At 35.5% G+C, this 20929-nt stretch overlaps 1 protein-coding gene across 1 annotated transcript in view; it reads left to right on the top strand.

Annotated features, from left to right (window-relative positions):
- The window catches only part of LOC309857085 (uncharacterized protein), a gene marked incomplete at its 3' end in the record, with an annotated part of 88730 nt that extends 77071 nt beyond the window's left edge, over positions 1-11659 (top strand). The window contains exons 2-3 of the mRNA XM_082749967.1: positions 8012-8086; positions 11534-11659. Coding sequence (XP_082606093.1) covers positions 8012-8086; positions 11534-11659 — 201 coding nt within the window. The remainder of the gene's footprint in view (positions 1-8011; positions 8087-11533) is intronic.
- Positions 11660-20929: the final 9270 nt, after the last annotated feature.

Here is a 20929-nt window from a genome sequence, read left to right as displayed (position 1 = left end):
TTTAATAGGAAGATCAGGGTAGTTACAATGAAGCTGACAATTGAACAAAGGTATGGAAAGGTGATGAATTTGCCCAGAACTATCAGCAATAAGGTCACTCCAGACAAAGGAATTGGCTATCTTGAAGGCCATAAGGTTGGATCATGCCTGGCATATCTGAGGAATAGCAAGGAGGCCACTGTGAGTGACTGAAGAGTAGCAGGGAATGAGATCACAGAGGTTAAATGAGTGGCTAGATCATGTAAAAGCTTAGAAGTCATTGTAAAACTCTGGCTTTTATATTTGGAAACTTACTGTGTGATAGAATTTCTGCTAATAACGGAGAGTTCAAATGTCCATAAAATTTCAAGGATTCTTATTCTAGTAAGACAGAATAAAGAAAAAGAGTTAATATTTTCACATGGTGTAACAAATGCTCAGAGATCCAAGTGTAGGAAGCTATGGGAGCACAGAAGAAGGCACTAAAATCACACCAATATATTTAATGACTGTGACTATATATAAATTTGTATTTTCTAGATTTTTTATAGTCATGGAATCACACAGTATATACTATTCATTGCCTGGCTTTTCTTTGAGAAAAGCATCATTACTTTGAGAATCTCCAATTGTAAATAGTTCATTTTGATGTTGAATAGTAATCTCTTTAATGAATAGATCATAATTTGTCTTTGCTCTATGGATGGACATTGATGAACATTTCCACTGTTTTCAATTCTTAAAAATAAAACTGCTATGAAATTCATATACAAGTCCTTGTATGAACATAGGGTTTGTTTCTCTTGGTTAAATGCCTAGAAGTAAAATGGCTATTTGTGTAACTGCAACATATTTTGCATTTAAAAAAATTTTCAAACTATTTTCCAAAATGGTGGTATCATGATATATGCCAACAACAGTTTAGATTTTTTGTTGCTTCCCAATCTAGCTCAGACGAAATACAATTAGCCTTTATAATTTTAGCCATTCTAATAGATATGTAAGCATGTCTCATTATGATTTTAATTTGTATTTTTTTAATGTCTAAATGTTGATAAATTTGTCATGTGCTTATAAGCCATCCATATCTTTTTGGTGACATGTCTCTTCAATAATGTCCTTCACATGTAAAATTGGATACTCTGTTTGGTTATTAGTAAGGTTTTTATTTTGATTCATTTTTTAATTATCAGAGTAGATGTCCATTATCAGATATATAATTTGCAAATCCCTTCTCCATCTTTACGGTTTCTCAATGGAGCTTTGATAGCTGTGTCTTTCAAGAAATATGCTACTTCTTTCCTGGTACACGGAGGTATGACTAGAACATTATCAATGTTGACCTTTGCAAAGAAAATCATGGCTTAATATATAGGTAGTCTGCCCGTGTTGGGAGTGTTCTGTAATATCAAGCATACCTAGTTAGTTGATAATTTTGTTCAAGTCTTACATATCTTACCAATTTGATGACCATTTGTCTATATAATCTTAAAATAAGGGTGTTGAAATTTTTTTCCATTTCTCTTCTAAGGAAGAAGTTATGATTTTTGTTCATAGTTTTTCCCTATATATCCCCAAATCTGTTATTAAGTAGTAATAGTCAAGAATTATTATACTCCCTGATGACTTCATCCTTTTACTCTTCTGTAATTTTGACTTGATCTTTATGTCTGATAATGAAATTTGCTTTAAAATCACTTTTCATTATCTTGATATAACCACCAAAGTTATAGTGTGATTAGTGTTAATATAGCATATTTTTTCTTTTACTTTTTAAAGCACTTCTATATTTAATCCTGACAAAGAAACAAAACAGCTTTTTAACTCTGGAAGCATCTTTCTAAATTATCTTTTTGTTTTTAAATAAAGCAGAAGCAATTTTTCTTAAGGGACCTAAAGTGAAAGTGGCTTCAGAAATTTATTTATTTATATTTATTTATTTAGTAAAACATTTTATTTTGTTTATTGACAGCAGGAGAGAGAGAGAGAGAGAGAAGAAGAAGCACACAAGCAGGGGGAATCACGTGGAAAGGGAGAGAAAGTAGCAAGCTCCTTGGGGTGCAAGTAGTCCCATTGCAGGGCTGGATCCCTGTACACTGGAATCATGACCTCAGCCAAAGGCAAACATCTGCTTAAACAACTGAGTCATCCAGACACCCCTAGTAAATTAAAAAAAAAAAAGACCTTTTAAAAACATTTTGTTTCTTTCTTGTATTTTTATTAATATTTTATTTATTTGACAGACAGAGAGACAGGATGAGGAACAATAAGCAGGGCAGAGAAAAAAGGAGAAGCAGGTTTCCCACTGAGCAGAGAGCCTGATGTGGGGCTCCATCCCAGGACCCTGGGATCATGCCCTGAAAAGAAGGGACACTTATGGAGGAAGCCACCCAGACACCTCTTTTTTTTTGTTTTTAATATATGGCAACTGATGCTTCCCAGCCACAAGGAGTATATTACCCATTGATTAAATCTTTGATAACAAACTATTTACAAAGGTGTGTAAATATATACTTACTCAGATTTATACACTTTGTGTTTTCTTCATAGTTTGGGGCTGGACACCATGGTCACAACACTGCTTCCAGTCTTTGCCTTTCCATCTTCTGATACTAGGTATTTGGTCAGCAAAGCAAATTAGTATCAAAATTAATAAGCCCTTGGCACCATATCTCTGGAGCAGGGGTTGCTCTTAGCCAAGGCCCAGAGCAGTTGACCTCCCCTCGCTAGTGCTAGAGCCCCAAGGACAAGGTTCCTGCCACCAGAACTCAGTCTTACATGTTATGCTAAGCAGACAAAACCAAAACAGGAAAGCTCCGACAGCTTTCACTGGCATGCCTCATCTCCCACTCCCTCGACGTCCAGGCAGTACCAGATGACAGGGAGGGGTCTTGGTCCAACATATGGGAGGGAAGGAAGTAGCCACGAGCAAGTACCTGCCTCTCTGTTCCTTTCTTTCATGAGCAGGTTTTAAGGAGGAGGAAGAGGAAGGGGAAGAGAGGTGAACTTCAAGGGGTGAAGGCCTCAGGTAGGCAGCTGGCTCCTGCCAGTAGGAAAGCGACAAAGGAGAAGGCAGTGAGTCTTTCAGGGAGGGTGGGGGGTAAGGGTTACAGCTTATGACGGAATCTGGACAGGAGTAATAGGGATACTAGTCATTTGAGTCCACCCTTGGCAAGCTGGGCTGGGTGTCAGGGCAGATAGGCCTCCCTGGGCAACGGCACATGAGAGAAGGTGGAATTCTTCTCTGAGGAGCAGGTGGAGCTTTGGGTGTTGGGAAAGTATAGAGAGTATTGTTCCAGGGCCAAGGACAGGTCCGGGTACTCCTGGTTGGAGGTCAAGGCCACAGTATGATCCAGGTCTTCTACCAGCAGCTCGAAGGTACCACATGCCAGCCACCCCTCATTATTGTGTAAAACTCTCTGGTGCACTTATTGGCTTATCCATCAAATGACTCCTTCAGCAGCTTGAAAACCACCTCCACAGGCACTCCAGGATATGGGAGGCTTCCAGAGTGAAAATTTTGCACAGGATCACCCCAAAAAACCAGAAGTCACTCTGGTGGATGTAGATCTGGTCAAACATGGCCTTAGGGACCATCCACTTCACAGGCAGTCCACTGTCGGTTGTCTTTTCATAGTAACTGATGTGGTGATATCTCTGGCAAGGCTGAAGTCAGAGATCTTCATCATGTTGTCCTTTGTCACCAGCACTTCCCTGGTGGCCAGGTCTTGGTGTATGCACTTCTTGGAGGCAAGGTACTCCATGCCTCATGCTACCTGGTAGGCACAGGATACCAGGTCCTTGGAGGAGAGTTGCTCTGCTGCATTGTGGCTGATATTGTAACAGTACTCCAGGTCAGGAGGCCTCTGGGCCTGCAGGAACTCCTGTATGTTGTCTTTGGAGGCATATTCTATGAGAGTGTATGAAGGACCGTCCTGTGTGCAGGACCCAGCAGGTTGATGGTGTCCTTGTGCTGTCCAATCATCTTCATCATCTCCATTTCTGAGATTAGGTTTGATAGGTCTTTCTCTGTTGCATCTGACTTCAACAATTTCTCATACACTTTAGTCAAATGGTTGGATTTGTCTTTGTCCAGCCAAATGACCTCCTCCAACACTACCTGCCCAAAGTAGGCCTGTCTTAGGGGTCTGCCTAAACTGCCTACAACCAGCCTGCCTCAAGGCAGTTATGAACTCGATTATCCTCAAAAACATTAAACCACAAGCTAAAAATTCTCTTCACTAGGTCTCTGTCGCAGGTCTAATTTTCTTATCTTTCATCATTTATCTTTTTCCTAATTCTTATTTTCAGTATAGTTTATTTTGCTTCCAGGTGTTTCCCCTGGTTTCTGTATGCTGTTTCAGAGGGAAGAATTATCCTGTCATAAAATTATTTCTTGAGCATTCATTACATCTCTCAGTTAAAATGGGTTCTTTTATGGTATTGATTCATTTGAGTTTTCTCAAAATGGGAAGAATTTTCAAAATGGTGTTTTCCTCAAGGTTCAGAGTATGTCTTAGCCTCATCTTTACTCTTTTTGAAATTCACTTTTCAAATTCTTGTCCCTCTTTTTATCTTTTTAAATTAAAATGTTTAATTTTTACTATTTTTTAATTTGAGTATAGTTATATTCAGTGTTACATTGGTTTCAGGTTTTCAATATCTCCATACATTATTCTATGATCACTGCAAATATAGCCACCATCTGTCACCATATAACACTATTGTAATATCATTGACTATATCCTCTACCCTGTCCCATATCTCTTTTTAAAATCTCTGATTTTTATGTTTTCTGTTATTCCAATTTTCGACCATCATTTTACTTGGTTACATTAATAAAATATGCCTGATTACACACTCTTTGCTGAACACCATAGCATTTGATTTATAGTAGTCTTCTTCTTCTTCTTCTTTTTTTAAATTAACATATAATGTATTATTTGCCCCAGGGGTACAGGTCTGTGAATCGCCAGGTTTACACACTTCACAGCACTCACCACAGCACATACCCTCCCCAATGTTCATAACCCCACCACCCTCTCCCTACCCTCCCCACCCCCCCGGCAACTCTCAGTTTGTTTTGTGAGATGAAGAGTCTCTTATGGTTTGTCTCCCTCCCGATCCCATCTTGTTTCATTTACTCTTTTCCTGTCCCCCAAACCCCCCACATTGCACCTCCATTTCCTCATATCAGGGAGATCATATGATAGTGTCTTTCTCTGATTGACTTATTTTGCTAAGCATAATACCCTCTAGTTCCATCCATGTCAACGCAAATGGCAAGATTTCATTTCTTTTGATGGCTTCATAGTATTCCATCATATATATATATATATATATATATATATATATATATATATTTCATTTGTTAATGAACATCTAGGTTCTTTCCATAGTTTGGCTATTGTGGATATTACTGCTATAAACATTTGGTGCACGTGCCCCTTTGGATCATATAGCAGTCTTCTTTACCTCTATCAGAACCCCAGGAAGCTTTATTTATTTATATACTCACATAAACAGATGATCCAACACAACGTTTTTTGATGTTCAAATGTATTATAATGTCTTACCGCTTAACACTATGCTTACTGCTCTCTTTCACTGTCTGACTAAATCCTCATTAACACAATGCCATTTAATGAAGAAGAACATTTGAACTCAGAGTTCTCTCCATATCAGCGAATGAAGACTCCACCCTTCTGTTTGTGCAGGTAAAACAAATGTTGATATTGTCTGTCCTGCACATACCCCATCCTGTTTACCAGAATATTCACCATCCAAATGTATACAAAATGAAAACCATACCTCACCACTTCTATTACCACCCAGCATGCTAAATACACCATCATATGTTCCTGAATTATTGACTTGATTGATAACCCACTTCCACACATACTGCACTCCTTTCTCCCTGCAAATTTATTTTGGTACAGCAATTTAACCTAAAAATCAAGTCAGATGATTTTATTCTGCTGTTGAAAGTCTTTTGGTATCTTCCCCTTTCATATTAAATAAAAACTGAAGGTGTTTCAATGTACTAGAAGGTCATACATCAATACGTTCTTCCTCTCTCCACCACTATGAACTCCTCATTGGCCTCCTTGCTTTTCCTCAAAAGTAACAGACCAGCTGTTCACACAAAGTCTATATACTTACTTGCTCTGCCTAGAGCAATCTTTTCCTTTAATATTTGTATAACACTCTCCTTCACTTCCTGGGTCTTTGTGCAAAAAACATCTCCTAAATGAGATATAACCACCCAACACAAAATAAAATTAACTTTCATCCCAGCATTCTGCAATGGCTTTTACCTTTCTTGTATTTCTTTGTAACACTTATCGCCATCAACCATCAATCATTATTCTATTACTGGTTTATTTTCTTATTTGAGACAGAGAGAGAGAGAGAGAATTGGGAGGGTGCGCAGAGGAAGAAGAAAATACCCCACTGCCTAGAAAGCCTGCTGGGGAGTTACATCCCAGGACCCTGAGGTCATGACCCAAGCCAAAGGCAGTCACTCAATGGACTGAACCACCGAGGTGCCCCTCTATTATTGGTTTATTTCACTATTATATTTCAAAAGAATGTAAGCTCTTTGTGGTCAGGTATTTTATATGTTTTATTAATTGAAGTATTCTCAGAAAGGTAGCTGGCAGATTGTAAGGGCTCACTAAACTGTATTTTGTTGTTATTATTGGGCTCCTTTATGGGCTTTACCTCTTATGCTAGAAGTCTATCCTTCAGATGTAAGTAATAAGAATAGGGCCCTGCTGCCTGTTCAAATGTGTAAAAAGCCTGTATTAAGTGGATATTTTAAAAGCTAAATGAATGGCTAAATAGTTGTATATAGGGGGAAAGGGAACATATTATCCACAGTTTAGAAGTGGAGTTCATTTATAGAGTTATTGTACAAGCCTACACTATTGAACGATAATGGGCAGTTGTACATTCCAATTATAAAAACACTTTGGTAATTTATATCCTTTTTTTGTAATTCATGACTGGATCATTTAATTCCTTAGGAGCATTATAGCATTTCAACTTTTCATTTTCAATAAGCTTATTGGGGTTGCTCCCTTTTTTATTCAAATGGAGAAATAGTCATGATTTAATCTAAATAAAGAGTTACTGATTGTATTGTTTTCTAGGAATGAGTCGCACATGCTAGTTTAAAAGTTTTGTTAAATTCCCAAGTCTGTCACTGATAAAAGCGTTTTGTAGATTAGTAACTTGATCAAAACGGAAAAGTTATGTAACACCAATTGTTATACTATCTTTGTTTCCATCTTGCATTGTAATAACACCCATCTTAACTCTATTTAAGACAAATCATTGCCAGATGGATTTCTGGCATTGATTGCATGATATGAAATCTAGTATAACTGAAAGTTTTTGGTTTTAGTAGCATATAAATCAATTTAGAAAAATATATGTATTTGAATATAAGATAAAGTTTTAAATTATTTGGCAATAGTAAACTAAACTTTTTTTTGTAAATTTTTATTTTCTAAAATTTCATTGAGCTCTTTTGCAATAAGAAACAAGTTACAAAAAATTAAGGTTTATTTACCCCAATTCAAAATTATTAGGAATATAATCATAGAGGTTGAAGTATTTAAAATATTGAGCCCAAAATATTTTATTAGGTAAATTCATGAATGCTGAGCATTCACTGTTAAAATATACTAATACTATTATAGACTGGTAGAAGCCTAAAATCAAATATTTATTAAATATTTATATCCATCTCTTTTCATGGCTTGGTAATTCATTTCTCTAGCATTAAATAATATTCCATTGTTTGCCTATACTACACTTTATTTTTCCTTTCACCTATGGAAGGATATCTTGGTTGCTTCCAAGCTTTTGTCAGTTATGAATAAAACTACTATAGACATCTTTGTGGGTATAGATTTCATCTTCTTTGGATGAATACCAAGAACTGCTACTGCTGAATCATCTGGCAAGAATATGTTTAGTTTTGTAAGAAACTGCCAAGTTGTTTTCCATTCTATATTCTCAATAGACATGGAAGAACATTCCTGTTGCTCCACATCCTCACCAACATTTCATGTTCTGTTGTCAGTGCTCTGGATTCTGGGTATGTACTGGTGTCTCTTTTTTGTTTTAATTTGCATTTTCCTGATGACATATGATGTGAAGCATCTTTATATATGCTTATTTGCCATCTGTAATATTTTCTTTTGTGAGGTATCTGCTAAGGTCTTTGGCTCATTTTTAATCAGGATTTTCCCCCATTGTTGAGTTTTAAGGGGTCTTTGTGTATTTTTGATTGACAGTCCTTTGCCAGATGTGTATTTTGCAAATTTTTTCTCATAGTCTGTGCTTTGCCTTTTCATTCTCTTGGCATTGTGTTTCACAGAGTAGACATTTTTAAATTCAGTGCTTGTGCTTTTGTAGCTAAAGTTATTGCCAAAACCAAGGTCATTTAAATTTTCTTCTATATTACCTTCTACATGTTTCATGTTTAGGTTTATAATCCAATCTGAGTTAATTTTTGTGAAGAGTGTATGATATCTGCCTGGATTTATTTTATTTTATTATTTTATTTTATTTTATTTTATTTTATATTTTTACATTTAGCTTCACCATTACTCCAGAACCATTTATTTAAAAGATTGTATTTTGCTCTCTTGTATTGCTTTTGCTTTTATATTAAATATAAAATATAATTGATAATATATATTCTGTTGCTTTTTTCTAGTCTTTCTGTGGTATTACAATATCTTGCTTGCAATTATCGTTATGGTAAACTTTTTTTAAAGATTTTATTTATTTATTTGACAGAGAGATCACAAATAGGCAGAGAGACAGACAGAGAGAGAGATGAGGAGAAGCAGGCTCCCTGCTGAGCAGAGAGCCCAATGCGGGACTCGATCCCAGGCCCCTGGGATCATGACCTGAGCTGAAGGCAAAGGCTTAACCCACTGAGTCACCCAGGCACCCCATCGTTATGGTAAACTTTGAATTCAGTCCTCAGTCTTTGTTCTCCTTCAACACTATGTTGACTACTGTGAGTCTTTGCCTCTCCATATAAACTTTAAAATAAGTTTGTTAATATTAAAAAAAAGAAAGCCAACGTTGGTGGCATCACAATTCCAGACTTCAAGCTCTATTACAAAGCTGTCATCATCAAGACAGCATGGTACTGGCACAAAAACAGACACATAGATCAATGGAACAGAATAGAGAGCCCAGAAATAGACCCTCAAATCTATGGTCAACTAATCTTCGACAAAGCAGGAAAGAATGTCCAATGGAAAAAAGACAGCCTCTTCAATAAATGGTGCTGGGAAAATTGGTCAGCCACATGCAGAAAAATGAAATTGGACCATTTCCTTACACCACACACAAAAATAGACTCAAAATGGATGAAGGACCTCAATGTGCGAAAGGAATCCATCACAATACTTGAGGAGAACACGGGAAGCAACCTCTTCGACCTCTGCCACAGCAACATCTTCCTAGGAACAACGCAAAAGGGAAAGGAAGCAAGGAAAAAAATGAACTATTGGGATTTCATCAAGATCAAAAGCTTTTGCACAGCAAAGGAAACAGTTAACAAAATCAAAAGACAACTGACAGAATGGGAGAAGATATTTGCAAACGACATATCAGATAAAGGACTAGTGTCCAGAATCTATAAAGAACTTAGCAAACTCAACACCCAAAGAACAAATAATCCAATCAAGAAATGGGCAGAGGACATGAACAGACATTTCTGCAAAGAAGACATCCAGATGGCCAACAGACACATGAAAAAGTGCTCCATATCACTCGGCATCAGGGAAATACAAATTAAAACCACAATGAGATATCACCTCACACCAGTCAGAATGGCTAAAATCAACAAGTCAGGAAATGACAGATGCTGGCGAGGATGTGGAGAAAGGGGAACCCTCCTACACTGTTGGTGGGAATGCAAGCTGGTGCAGCCACTCTGGAAAACAGCATGGAGGTTCCTCAGAATGTTGAAAATAGAACTGCCCTATGACCCAGCAATTGCACTATTGGGTATTTACCCTAAAGATACAAATGTAGTGATCCAAAGGGGCACATGCACCGGAATGTTTATAGCAGCAATGTCCACAATAGCCAAACTATGGAAAGAATCTAGATGTCCATCAACAGATGAATGGATCAAGAAGATGTGGTATATATACACAATGGAATACTATGCAGCCATCAAAAGAAATGAAATCTTGCCATTTGCGACAACATGGATGGAACTAGAGCGTATCATGCTAGGCGAAATAAGTCAAGCAGAGAAAGACAACTATCATATGATCTCCCTGATATGAGGAAGTGGTGATGCAACATGGAGGCTTAAGTGGGTAGGAGAAGAATAAATGAAACAAGATGGGATTGGGAGGGAGACAAACCATAAGTGACTCTTAATCTCACAAAACAAACTGAGGGTTGCTGGGGGGAGGGGGGTTGGGAGAAGGGGGTGGGATTATGGACATTGGGGAGGGTATGTGCTTTGGTGAGTGCTGTGAAGTGTGTAAACCTGGTGATTCACAGACCTGTACCCCTGGGGATAAAAATATATGTTTATAAAAAATGAAAAATAAAAAAAAAATTAAAAAAAATAATAAAATAAAAGTGCTGATAAAAAAAAAAGAACTTGCTGGAATGCATTAATTGTATAGATAAACTTGGAAACCAGTGACCTCTTGAGCTTAGCAGGAGATAGACCATGGACATCAGTTGTCACAGTGATGCCTCTGGCAGAACCTATTGCAAATCCCTAGGCAAAATGAGACCTCAAGGATCTGAGAGAATGTCTAAGAAGTACTTGATACATCCCTTGGGTATGGTTTATTGAAGTGTCCACCTGTCTGAAAGCTGGGGAATTTAGATAAGGGAGGGAAAATTAGTTATGATAAAACATATCAACAAACATCAATAAATTTTGTAAAACTAATTGTCATGGCTCATATACACTATGACCTACAGAGGGACCATCAGAAGGAAAGCATCAGTTATGTTTATTGTGAAATTTTTTATTCAAAATAAAGCAATGTGAGGGGAAGACACAATGAGAAAATTACCATTTTTTAACTGTTTAAACTTCTTACAAAATGGAATAGGTTTTATATTCTAAGTAGTATATTGAAAAGTCAAACATTGGGGCGCCTGGGTGGCTCAGTGGGTTGGGCTGCTGCCTTCAGCTCAGGTCATGATCTCAGGGTCCTGGGATTGAGCCTCGCATCGGGCTCTCTGCTCCGCAGGGAGCCTGCTTCCCTCTCTCTCTCTCTCTCTCTCTCTGCCTGCCTCTCTGCCTACTTGTGATCTCTGTCTGTCAAATAAATAAATAAAATCTTTAAAAAAGAAAAGAAAAGAAAAGTAAAACATTAAAAAATAAAATTTTAATTAAAAAATTATGTAATTAAAAAAAGGTTAAAAATAGCAGAACCATTTTTCTTATAACTGGAAAATATATTGTATATATATCTATCAAAAATAACTTGTCATGGGGGCGCCTGGGTGGCTCAGTGGGTTAAAGCCTCTGCCTTCGGATCAGGTCATGATCCCAGGATCCTTGGATCGAGTCCCACATCAGGCTCTCAGCTCAGCAGGGAGCCTGTTTCCTCCTCTCTCTCTCTGCCTGACTCTGCCTACTTGTGATCTCTGTCAAATAAATAAATAAAATTTTTATTAAAAAATTTTTTTAAATACCTTGTCATGTCTGGAATCAGGAGCATATGGAAAAAATAATATCTGAGGTCAATACTTCTTCCATGTTTTGTGCCTTGTTAATATTTTTAAATAGTCAGGCAACTTTTAGCTTTATTGAAATATCTTCTAAGACACCAGCAGTGCCTTTGGGAGCCCTATGACTATAAAAATTAATTGCAAATATTCAAAATGTTTACTATGGTGTCACTATTTAGGGCCACCACCAATTATGTTTCAGAAGTAAGCATAACTGTTACTCTTCCAAAAGGCAAAAGGGCATATATTCAGGAGTTCCATCTGCTGTACCAGGAGGTGAATCAAGTAATGATTCACTTTTCAATCTAACATTCCTCATTCCACATTATAATAATAAAAACTAGGAAGAGACTAAAACAAACAAACAACTACAACTACAACAACCAGCTTTTACTTCAGTGGAAAAGTAAATATAACCTTATGAGAAGCCTGAAATTTATTTTTAAATATTTTTAAGATAAACGTTTTCGTTAGAAAACCATATATTTTATATTACTAAGAAATACCAAGCAAAGTTTTATTAACTTCTAAAAAGTCTAGTTACTTCTATTTATCTATTAACTCATCTCTTTATGAAGTAGAACATGATCACACCTATTGTATCTACCCAAGTTTGTATGCTTTGGTTATTTTATGTTTGCTATTTCCTTGCTTAATTTTTACAATATTTGATACATAATAGTATCTTTAAGTCCACCTATGGTTTCACAGAATTTGTTTGAACTTCATAAAAATGTACCATACTTTTTGCACTGTCCTTGTTTTACTTCTCTATTAGCTTTCCAAGATTTATTCACTTTAGAGTGTGTAGCTATCATTTATTTTTATTCCTCCATAATGCTATGTTTACAAATTTGTATTTATCTGTACATTTAAAAATATCTTAATTATATACCATTTCTCATCTCACGTAACACTCATGTTACTTCTACACTGATCAGATATTATGTAGCTGAAAACCACAACTCAGCAACAATAGAACACCATTTTACAAAATTAAATGGCTTACCAGAATTCTTTAATTCTATCTTTTATTTGTATTAGATGACCCTTTATTCTGGTATTTGGCATTGTTCATATGGAGGAAAGCTTATAAGTTGATATTCCATAAATAGAAGGATTTATTATGATTGATTAATTATTTCCATTTAGAATGCATAGAATATGGTTGATTTAATATTTCTTTCTTACCCTCTGCCTGGAACATAGTGCTATCTAAGTAATAGCCACTAAAATATTAAGTTAATTACCAAGACCTTAAACTGCATATTAATAGGAATAACATACAGAACTCTTCTCAGATTGGGACACCTGGGTGGCTCAGTCAGTTAAACGCCTGAGCCTTTAGCTCAGGTCATGATCTTAGGGTCCTGGGACTCAGTTCTGCAACAGATTCCTTGCTTAGCCGGGAGTTTGCTTCTCCCTCACCCTGCTGCTCCGCCTGCTTGTGCTCTCTCTCACTCTCTCTCTTACAAATAAATAAAATTAAAAAATAAATTCTTCTCAGATAGCTAATATAGAATATCGTCTTTGTATTCATCAAAGGGAAAGTGCCATATGATAATGAAATTCAGACTACTTCAAATTTATTTTTTAACCAGTAAGAAAGTACTGGAAACAAGCCAAAAATGTCTTCAATGAATTAAAGAAATAGATTGATTTTCAATATCTTAATGTTTCTAAAATAAATTGCAAGATTTTTATACTAGATATCAGTGTAAATATTCATTATACAAGGAGATTCTAAAAATAAACCCGAGAAAACTACTTGACATATATGATGAGAGAAACGAGTTTGACAAAAGTCAGTTTGGGTAAAACTTACAATACCTACCACCTGAAACTCTTGTTCTATAATTTAATTATTTTAATTTACAAAAATACAAAAATAATATGTCAGAGTAAGTATATTGATAGCTTTGAAGGTATGCTCTGGTTGTGCACTGTTTACTATTTAAAGGGGAATCAAATATGTGATGCTTATGGTGTGACTATATTAAAATTCAACAAGTTCAGAAGCATACGAGGAATAGAATAAAGACAAAAGATGACCCTTACTTATCCTAAAGATAGACAATGGTATATATGTGCTAGTTGGGGAGAGAATCCAGTCAGTAGATGGAGGATGTGGTAGTGGAAAAAAAAGACACAACGTTTTGGTTGAAAGTTTAGCACTATATTTAACAAAGTGAAATTGTGTGTTAATAGCCTTGAATAAAATCCAAAAAATATTTTCAATTTATTGAAGATTATTTAGGAAAAACTTGAAAAATACAACTTGATAAGGATTCCAATAAAAGATTCATAAGCAATACAAGTTTCAGAATTTTTAGTATATTTTCCCTAAAAAGCCATTTGATTTAAATTAAAAAGAATTCTATTTACCTGCCACTTAAATAAGAGGAAATTATTTGGTTTTGTAATAAGTCAATAAAATAAATTAACATATCTTTAGAAAACAGATATGCACACTAATTTAAAAAGAATAGTGCTTAATCTGTTCAGCAAACATTTGTAAAATTCCTTGCCATCAGCTAGCTCTGGAGTTCTGCTAGGTGAGTAAGGCCATGTATGTCACTGCTCAGAGTACTGACGCAAAGCAATTGTCCCCTTCACGTCCATGTTTTGCTGTTGATATGTCATGCTATGTTGTTTAGAGATCCATAGATGGCCCTACATGAAGGCCTTTTTTTGTGTGTATATGGGTGACTGTGATTTACCTTTCAAATAAGATGGCTCCTGATTTACAATGATTCAACTTATGATATATTTGGCAATGATGTGAAAGTGAAAGTGATTCAGTAGAAACTGTACTTTGAATTTTGAATTTGGGTCTTTATAAAAAGGGCCAGTGACATGTGGTATGGTGCCATCTTGTGATGCTGGGCAGCGGCAGTGAGCCACAGCTCCCAGTCAGCTAGAAGATTACAGGGGTGAACACCTGATATTCTTACAAGCATTCTATATATAACCATTCTTCTTTTTTTTTAGTGTAATATTTAATAAATTGCATGTGATATTTGATACTTTGTTATAAAATAGGCTTTGCTTAAGATGATTTTGCCCAAATGCAGGCAAATGTAAGTGTTCTGAGTATGTTTAAATAAGCTTAAGGTAAGCTATGATATTTGATAGTTTAGGGGTATTAAATGCATTTTCAATTTTTTATGTGTTTCTCTGTACATAGCCCCCTTGTAAGCTGAGGAACATCTCTATATGTATATGTAGCCTTGGTATGGCTTACATATTATTGGCATGAAACATCTAGAACAGTACGCGTGCCATATAATTGTCTACAACATCCAACAAGTTTCTTGAAAACTTGTGCCAAAGGGGTTATGTCTCTAAGGATTCTTGTTTCAGAAGGGTTCTCTCAAACGTAAGATTTTTCAGAAGTTAAGTGAAAATCTGACCAAACTCAACATTTTTCCATTTTCCCTAGTGAGCAAAGATAGCTAAAATCTATCTGCCATTTTCAACACTGTACTCAACGATTGTAATTCTAATTTAAGAACAGATTATTTATATCAAAACCACATGTTGGCCTAATCTTATACAATATTCATAAATCTCACTCAGAGCCCTGGACACTTTTATTTGTTGAGTCTATATGGTACTACGGACATTCATCTTTTTTGACCTCATAGCTTCATGTATGTCTATACTTTTGAAAATACATGCATCATAGTTCCATTGTAAAATGTCTGGGTTATAAAATGTGCTATGCTATCAAAATGGTAATAAGAACATACAAATGACCTGATGTAATGAACTGGACCAGATTGCCAGATATCACATTTCATACCAGAAAGATTCAGTGGTAAGTTGTAAAATGGCCAGCTATACTTCGACTGAATTATAACTCATTTAACTTCTTTCTTTGTGTACAGTATTATACATTAGTCAGTATTATAGTAAATAAGTACTTTGGACAGATGTAAATATGCTGTAATAAAAAATGTTTTTCTTCTTTCTTTTAGTCCTTTTTACTTGTAAGACTAGCCACAAATACCATGCCTCCCCCCAAATAATTTGCAATCCAAATTTATCTCTAAATGAATTTATTGCACAGAAAAAAAAAATATATATATATACACTTACAGTCGACATGTTCAAAAATAGTTACACAACAGCAGGGCCCTATATGTAAGCAGTATAGTTGTTTTGTTTTGTTTTGTTTTTTTCTTTAAAAAAAAAAGTGGTTATGTGAAATATTGGAATTTTATTTCCTGGCCTAGTATTTCAAGATAGTTAACTACACTTACGGTGTCAACAGCCTCTTGTTGGCAGTATGATTTTATTGGCTCCATGGAATAACAGCAAGAATTTACTATTGCTTCTTTCTTTTATGACACACATAGAAAAAAAAATTGACACATTTGCTCAAGACCAACCAGAATCATTTTAACCTATCAAAATTGATGGGAGGCCTTCAATGCCAAAGTCACTGCTGGGTTTTCACAATTCATTGCAGACAATCTGCTACTCCCATTAGGATAAAGGAGAGAAGAGTCATAATCAGGGAAGAAAGCTGGATTAATACTTGTAATTATCATTGAATTATTTAGCCTGCTATAGGATTATTATTATTAGTGTCATTTGATAATTTTCTCTCATTTTATTAAACACAACTGTGAGTAATTACCCTACCTAATATTTCTCTGTATTGGCTGACTAGCTAGCAAACATTCATGAAAATATACATTAGCCACACATATAAAATGCTGCATTATGATGCTGTTAAATCAGAACATACCAGTACCTGATCCTGTAGCTCTATGAGGATTTGCAAATCAATTAATTCTATGTTTATTGGATTCTTCCCATACAATTAGAAAATTTATAATAGAGTCCATGAACATTATTAGTTTTACCATTTTAAACCAGCAATCACACTTTGATTTTTACAACAAAAGCAGAAATATAAACACACACATTTGGATCAGTTTTCTGTTAGTCTGTCTGGACTTCAAAATCCTATTCCTCAAGATAATGCACACCAAAGTTCTGGATTAAACAAGAAATTAGATGGCACCTGAACACTTGGTTTAATATTCTCCAAAGGACTAGGCAACTTATTTCTTACATGATGACATTGTTTTACAAAGATCCACACTTTTATAATGTTAGTATTTTTAATAATCAATAAAGTCAATTAATCATGATTAAAAATCAAACATAAAAATTTCTACTTTTTGCTTTTGCCCCCTCCATTTAGAACTTATTTATAGCCTGATAATTCAAAGGTCCCTATGTTTATGAAAATCTGGACAGAAATAGCTCTAAGATCCCATTCAGAACTTGATATTAATCTAAGTCTTTTGGCTCCATTTATCCTGAGAGCAAAGAGTAGGACAAAGGGTTTGAGGACTGTTAGTTTATCTGGGAGATTACCCAAGGTAGAAAAGAATGGGAAAGTGATACAGTGAAGAAGCAACTTTGTCAAAGAGGTACATTGTTGATATAATTGTTGTGGATAGAAAATGAAGGCTTGCTTTTACTGAAAGGTCCTGAGAAACTTCTTTAAGTTGTCCTCATGAAGACCTGAAAACTGACAATTTTACCTATGGTTCTTATTTCCACTTCACTGAGAGCTGTCCTCAGAGGACATTAACTCTCCTACACTTTTGGGTTGTGTTGGAGACATTCTAAAATGAGAGAGAGAACATGAGATGCTATCAGTGTTAAGTAACTGCAATTTCCCATGGAACTATCCACCACAGGTTTGGCTATAATCAGGTGTTGGGCCTTGATATCAGAGGGATTTGAGGCAGTATCATTTTAGGTTAAGCATTATATCTGAAATTTCCAGAAACTCCAACTGATGAAACTTTGATTATAAATCTATAAATATAACAATAAATCTACAGTATTCAAATTATTTTCATAGAAATACACAAACAAAGCAGCAATTGATTAATATTTAAAGGTTACAAAATACTGAACTGAAAGAATTTGGTCATAGAACAATGTGTAAGAAGTAGAACTTAGGTTTAGGTTAGAACTCAGGATGCATTTGAGACTCAGTTAGGAAATTGAATGGAGGGACGCCTGGGTGGCTCCGTGGGTTAAGCCACTGTCTTCGGCTCAGTTCATGACACCAGGATCCTGGGACCGAGCCCCAAATCAGGCTCTCTGCTCAGCAGGGAGCCTGCTTCCTCCTCTCTCTCTGCCTGCCTCTCTGCCTGCTTGTCATCTCTCTATGTCAGATAAATAAATAAATAAAATCTTAAAAAAAAGAAATTGAATGGATGTCTGACTATCTTATAGGTTTGCTAAAAATCAGTGACTTTATGTTCACGTGTGGCTAGGCAGGAATTTTTAACTTTCTCTAAGAAGTTATTAGATTTGATTATATAAGGGCAGTAAAGGATGGCGAAAAGCAAAGTACAAACCCCATAAAGACAAAGACACTGAGTATGAGAAAAGAGTAATAGATAAGAAGAATCAATGCATTTGAGGAAAATGGGAATTGAAATACACAATGATTGTTGACTTTTTTAGATGGAGAAAACAAAACTAGCTGGCAAGAAGGAAATAACAGAAGACATGTTGTGATGTGATACAGAATCCTGGAAAAGGCAGTAACGTGGATTAAAGGAGTAGGGAGAGCATATCAGGTAATTTGGATAGGAAGGAGTTAGGAGATAATTGCTTGATAAATTTTATATGGCCCACTTAAATGAACAGATTTATCTTCTTTAATTTATATGGAGAACAGGGTGTCCTTTCTTTTCCCTTTCAGAGCACCAGAGGTGTACTCTTTCAGACTGAAAACCTGAAAAGCTCAGGACTCAGTTGCTTAAGCACAGCTGAGAGGACATATTTCAATTAAGATTTACATTTTGCTGTAGGTAGTAGACTGTCAAAAGTGGTTTAACCATATTTTTTCTTTTAACAAGAAGACTACAGAGAGTGTTTTCTGGTGTTGGTTCAGAGTCTTAAGAAAGTCAAGTGAAGTATCTTAGAGGTTTTCATGGCTTTTTACTCACAGTTGCAAAAATTGCTGTTGGAGTTCTCACTATTAAGTCCACATTACTGGCAGAAAGATAGAGGTAAAAGAGAATGATATCTTGTACGACTGATACTTTGTCATATGGTTACAATGTAACTAGAAAAGAGACAATAAAATATTTGATGTTGTTTTAAATTTCCTTGTTGTCAATCCCTCAGTGCTTTCTGATATTAAAGGAAAAAGTAGATGGATATTGACCTGGCAACTATCAACACCTGTCAGTCTCTCTTGGATAACCAACATCTCTATAATCTCTTCTTCCCAGTAAAAAAAATAAAATATATTCATAACCCACACTGTGCCATCTCAAGTTACTGCACCAAGATAAAATTACAATGATTTTCAGTTGTTCCAAATCGACAGAATACCCTTCCTTATGAAATCGTGTCTTATAAGATAGATAATTGGCTTGCTACCAATATACCCAGATGTGACTGTGGAAAAGACAGAAAAAAAAAATAATATTTATTTATTCCTTGGGTTGACCCTGTTTACAAGGATGCATTACTATTAGAAAAGGTCGGTTTGGGACATTGGAATGAATTTACTTAATGGGTCTGTATGTAATTGGGTTGGAGGAAATTTTTAATTTCTACAAAACTTATTAGAATTCTATCTTATTCTCTTTTGTTAATTTTCACATGTTAACAAAGCCAACATTTTTGTCTAGCAGACAAGATCTTAAATCCTAACAAAACTCAATTTTTTCCTTTTTTTTTAAGTTTGAGAGCCTCATGTTCTCTCATGCTGCTGTAAAGACAACTCAAAAAAAAAAAAAAGGAGCTTAATGGGGCAGTAAGACCAGACTTTTTATTTTATTTATCTTATTTTTAATTAAAAAATTAAAGATTGTATTTATTTATTTGAGAGAGAGAGAGAGCATGAGTGGGGCAGGGGGATGTAGCGGCAGAGAGAGACTGAGAAGTATATTCCCTAATGAGCAGGAAGCCCGATATGGGGCTCGATCCCAGGATCCTGACTGAGATCATGACCAGAGACAAAGGCAGATACATGTGCAAAATCCCTTTTTTTCTGGGAAACAATACTTTACAAGAGATGTTTGAAGAAGTACTGGGGGATCAACTTTAATCGGAGATACAAAAATTTAATTGACTTTTGTAAAGCTACAGGGATCCAAATGATGGGAATCCCAGCCCGTTTAGGTTGTGGACCACAGAGTATTCTTCTCTGTAATATTTTATTTTCTTCCATGTCTACTAACTCCAGTCCAAGTTCACTGATCTCTTTTTAGATAGTGCAAAACATGGCAAAGAATACCAAACAAGTGCCCAATATTCTACATTTATTACATCATTTCTAACATATAGAAGTGTGTTGGTTCTGTGAACGAACCTAGCTATGCTAAAGTGTGTTTTGTTCTCCAAGAAATTAAATGCATGATTATCACACAATTATAAAATACTTGTGTCAAGAATTTTTATTCAAAAATTAATAAGAGAAGCAGATATTAAAACTAGTTCACATGGTTATTTGGGATATAAGCAGAGTTGTGCAGCAGAAGTGCTCTGGGCCCATAATTTGGGTTATAGAATTTATGTTCTCTAATGAAAAATCACTAACTTGCATTATTGTTAACAAGAATCTTGTGCATTACCATCAGTTTTCTACATTACAACCTCTTGCTCTACAGTTTGTAAATAACTTTGTCAATAGCAAGCTAATAAACGGGGTGACTCCAATGGATTGAGATAATCTCCAGAGTTTCTGCTACATAATGCCCAGGACTCTATTGAAAGGACACCTAAGAATTTATTTTGCCCCAAAATTTGATGATTTTTTTCACTGTCCTTACCTATTTTCCAAACCTAGTCCTTTTGCTTCACCTTTCAGTCTACGGACAACCCTGTATCTGACTGACTTGTTAATTCTGGGAATGTTTTGCAGATTAATTTGCTTGCCAGAGGTGGTTCCTCTAATTGATGTCTAAGAACCCTGATTAGTTAAGAAAACTTTTTTTAACATTTTCATTGCTACTTATTATTATTATTATTATTATTATTGCTAATATCTCTTATAAATAATTCTCAAGGGCATCTTTCTGACAAAAGACAAAGAGCTGGCTACTAGTAGAAAAAGTACATTTGACTCTGTCAGTGAAAGTGGTAAAGGGATTTGAGAAAATAAGGCAAAGCACTGGAATTATGTGTTAAAACTTTAAATATTATAGAC

Source organism: Mustela nivalis (assembly GCF_964662115.1).
Source record: "Mustela nivalis genome assembly, contig: HAP1_SCAFFOLD_330, whole genome shotgun sequence".
NCBI lineage: Eukaryota > Metazoa > Chordata > Mammalia > Carnivora > Mustelidae > Mustela > Mustela nivalis.
Note: the sequence above shows the minus strand (reverse complement) of the source record. Positions and strands in the feature narration are given on the sequence as shown.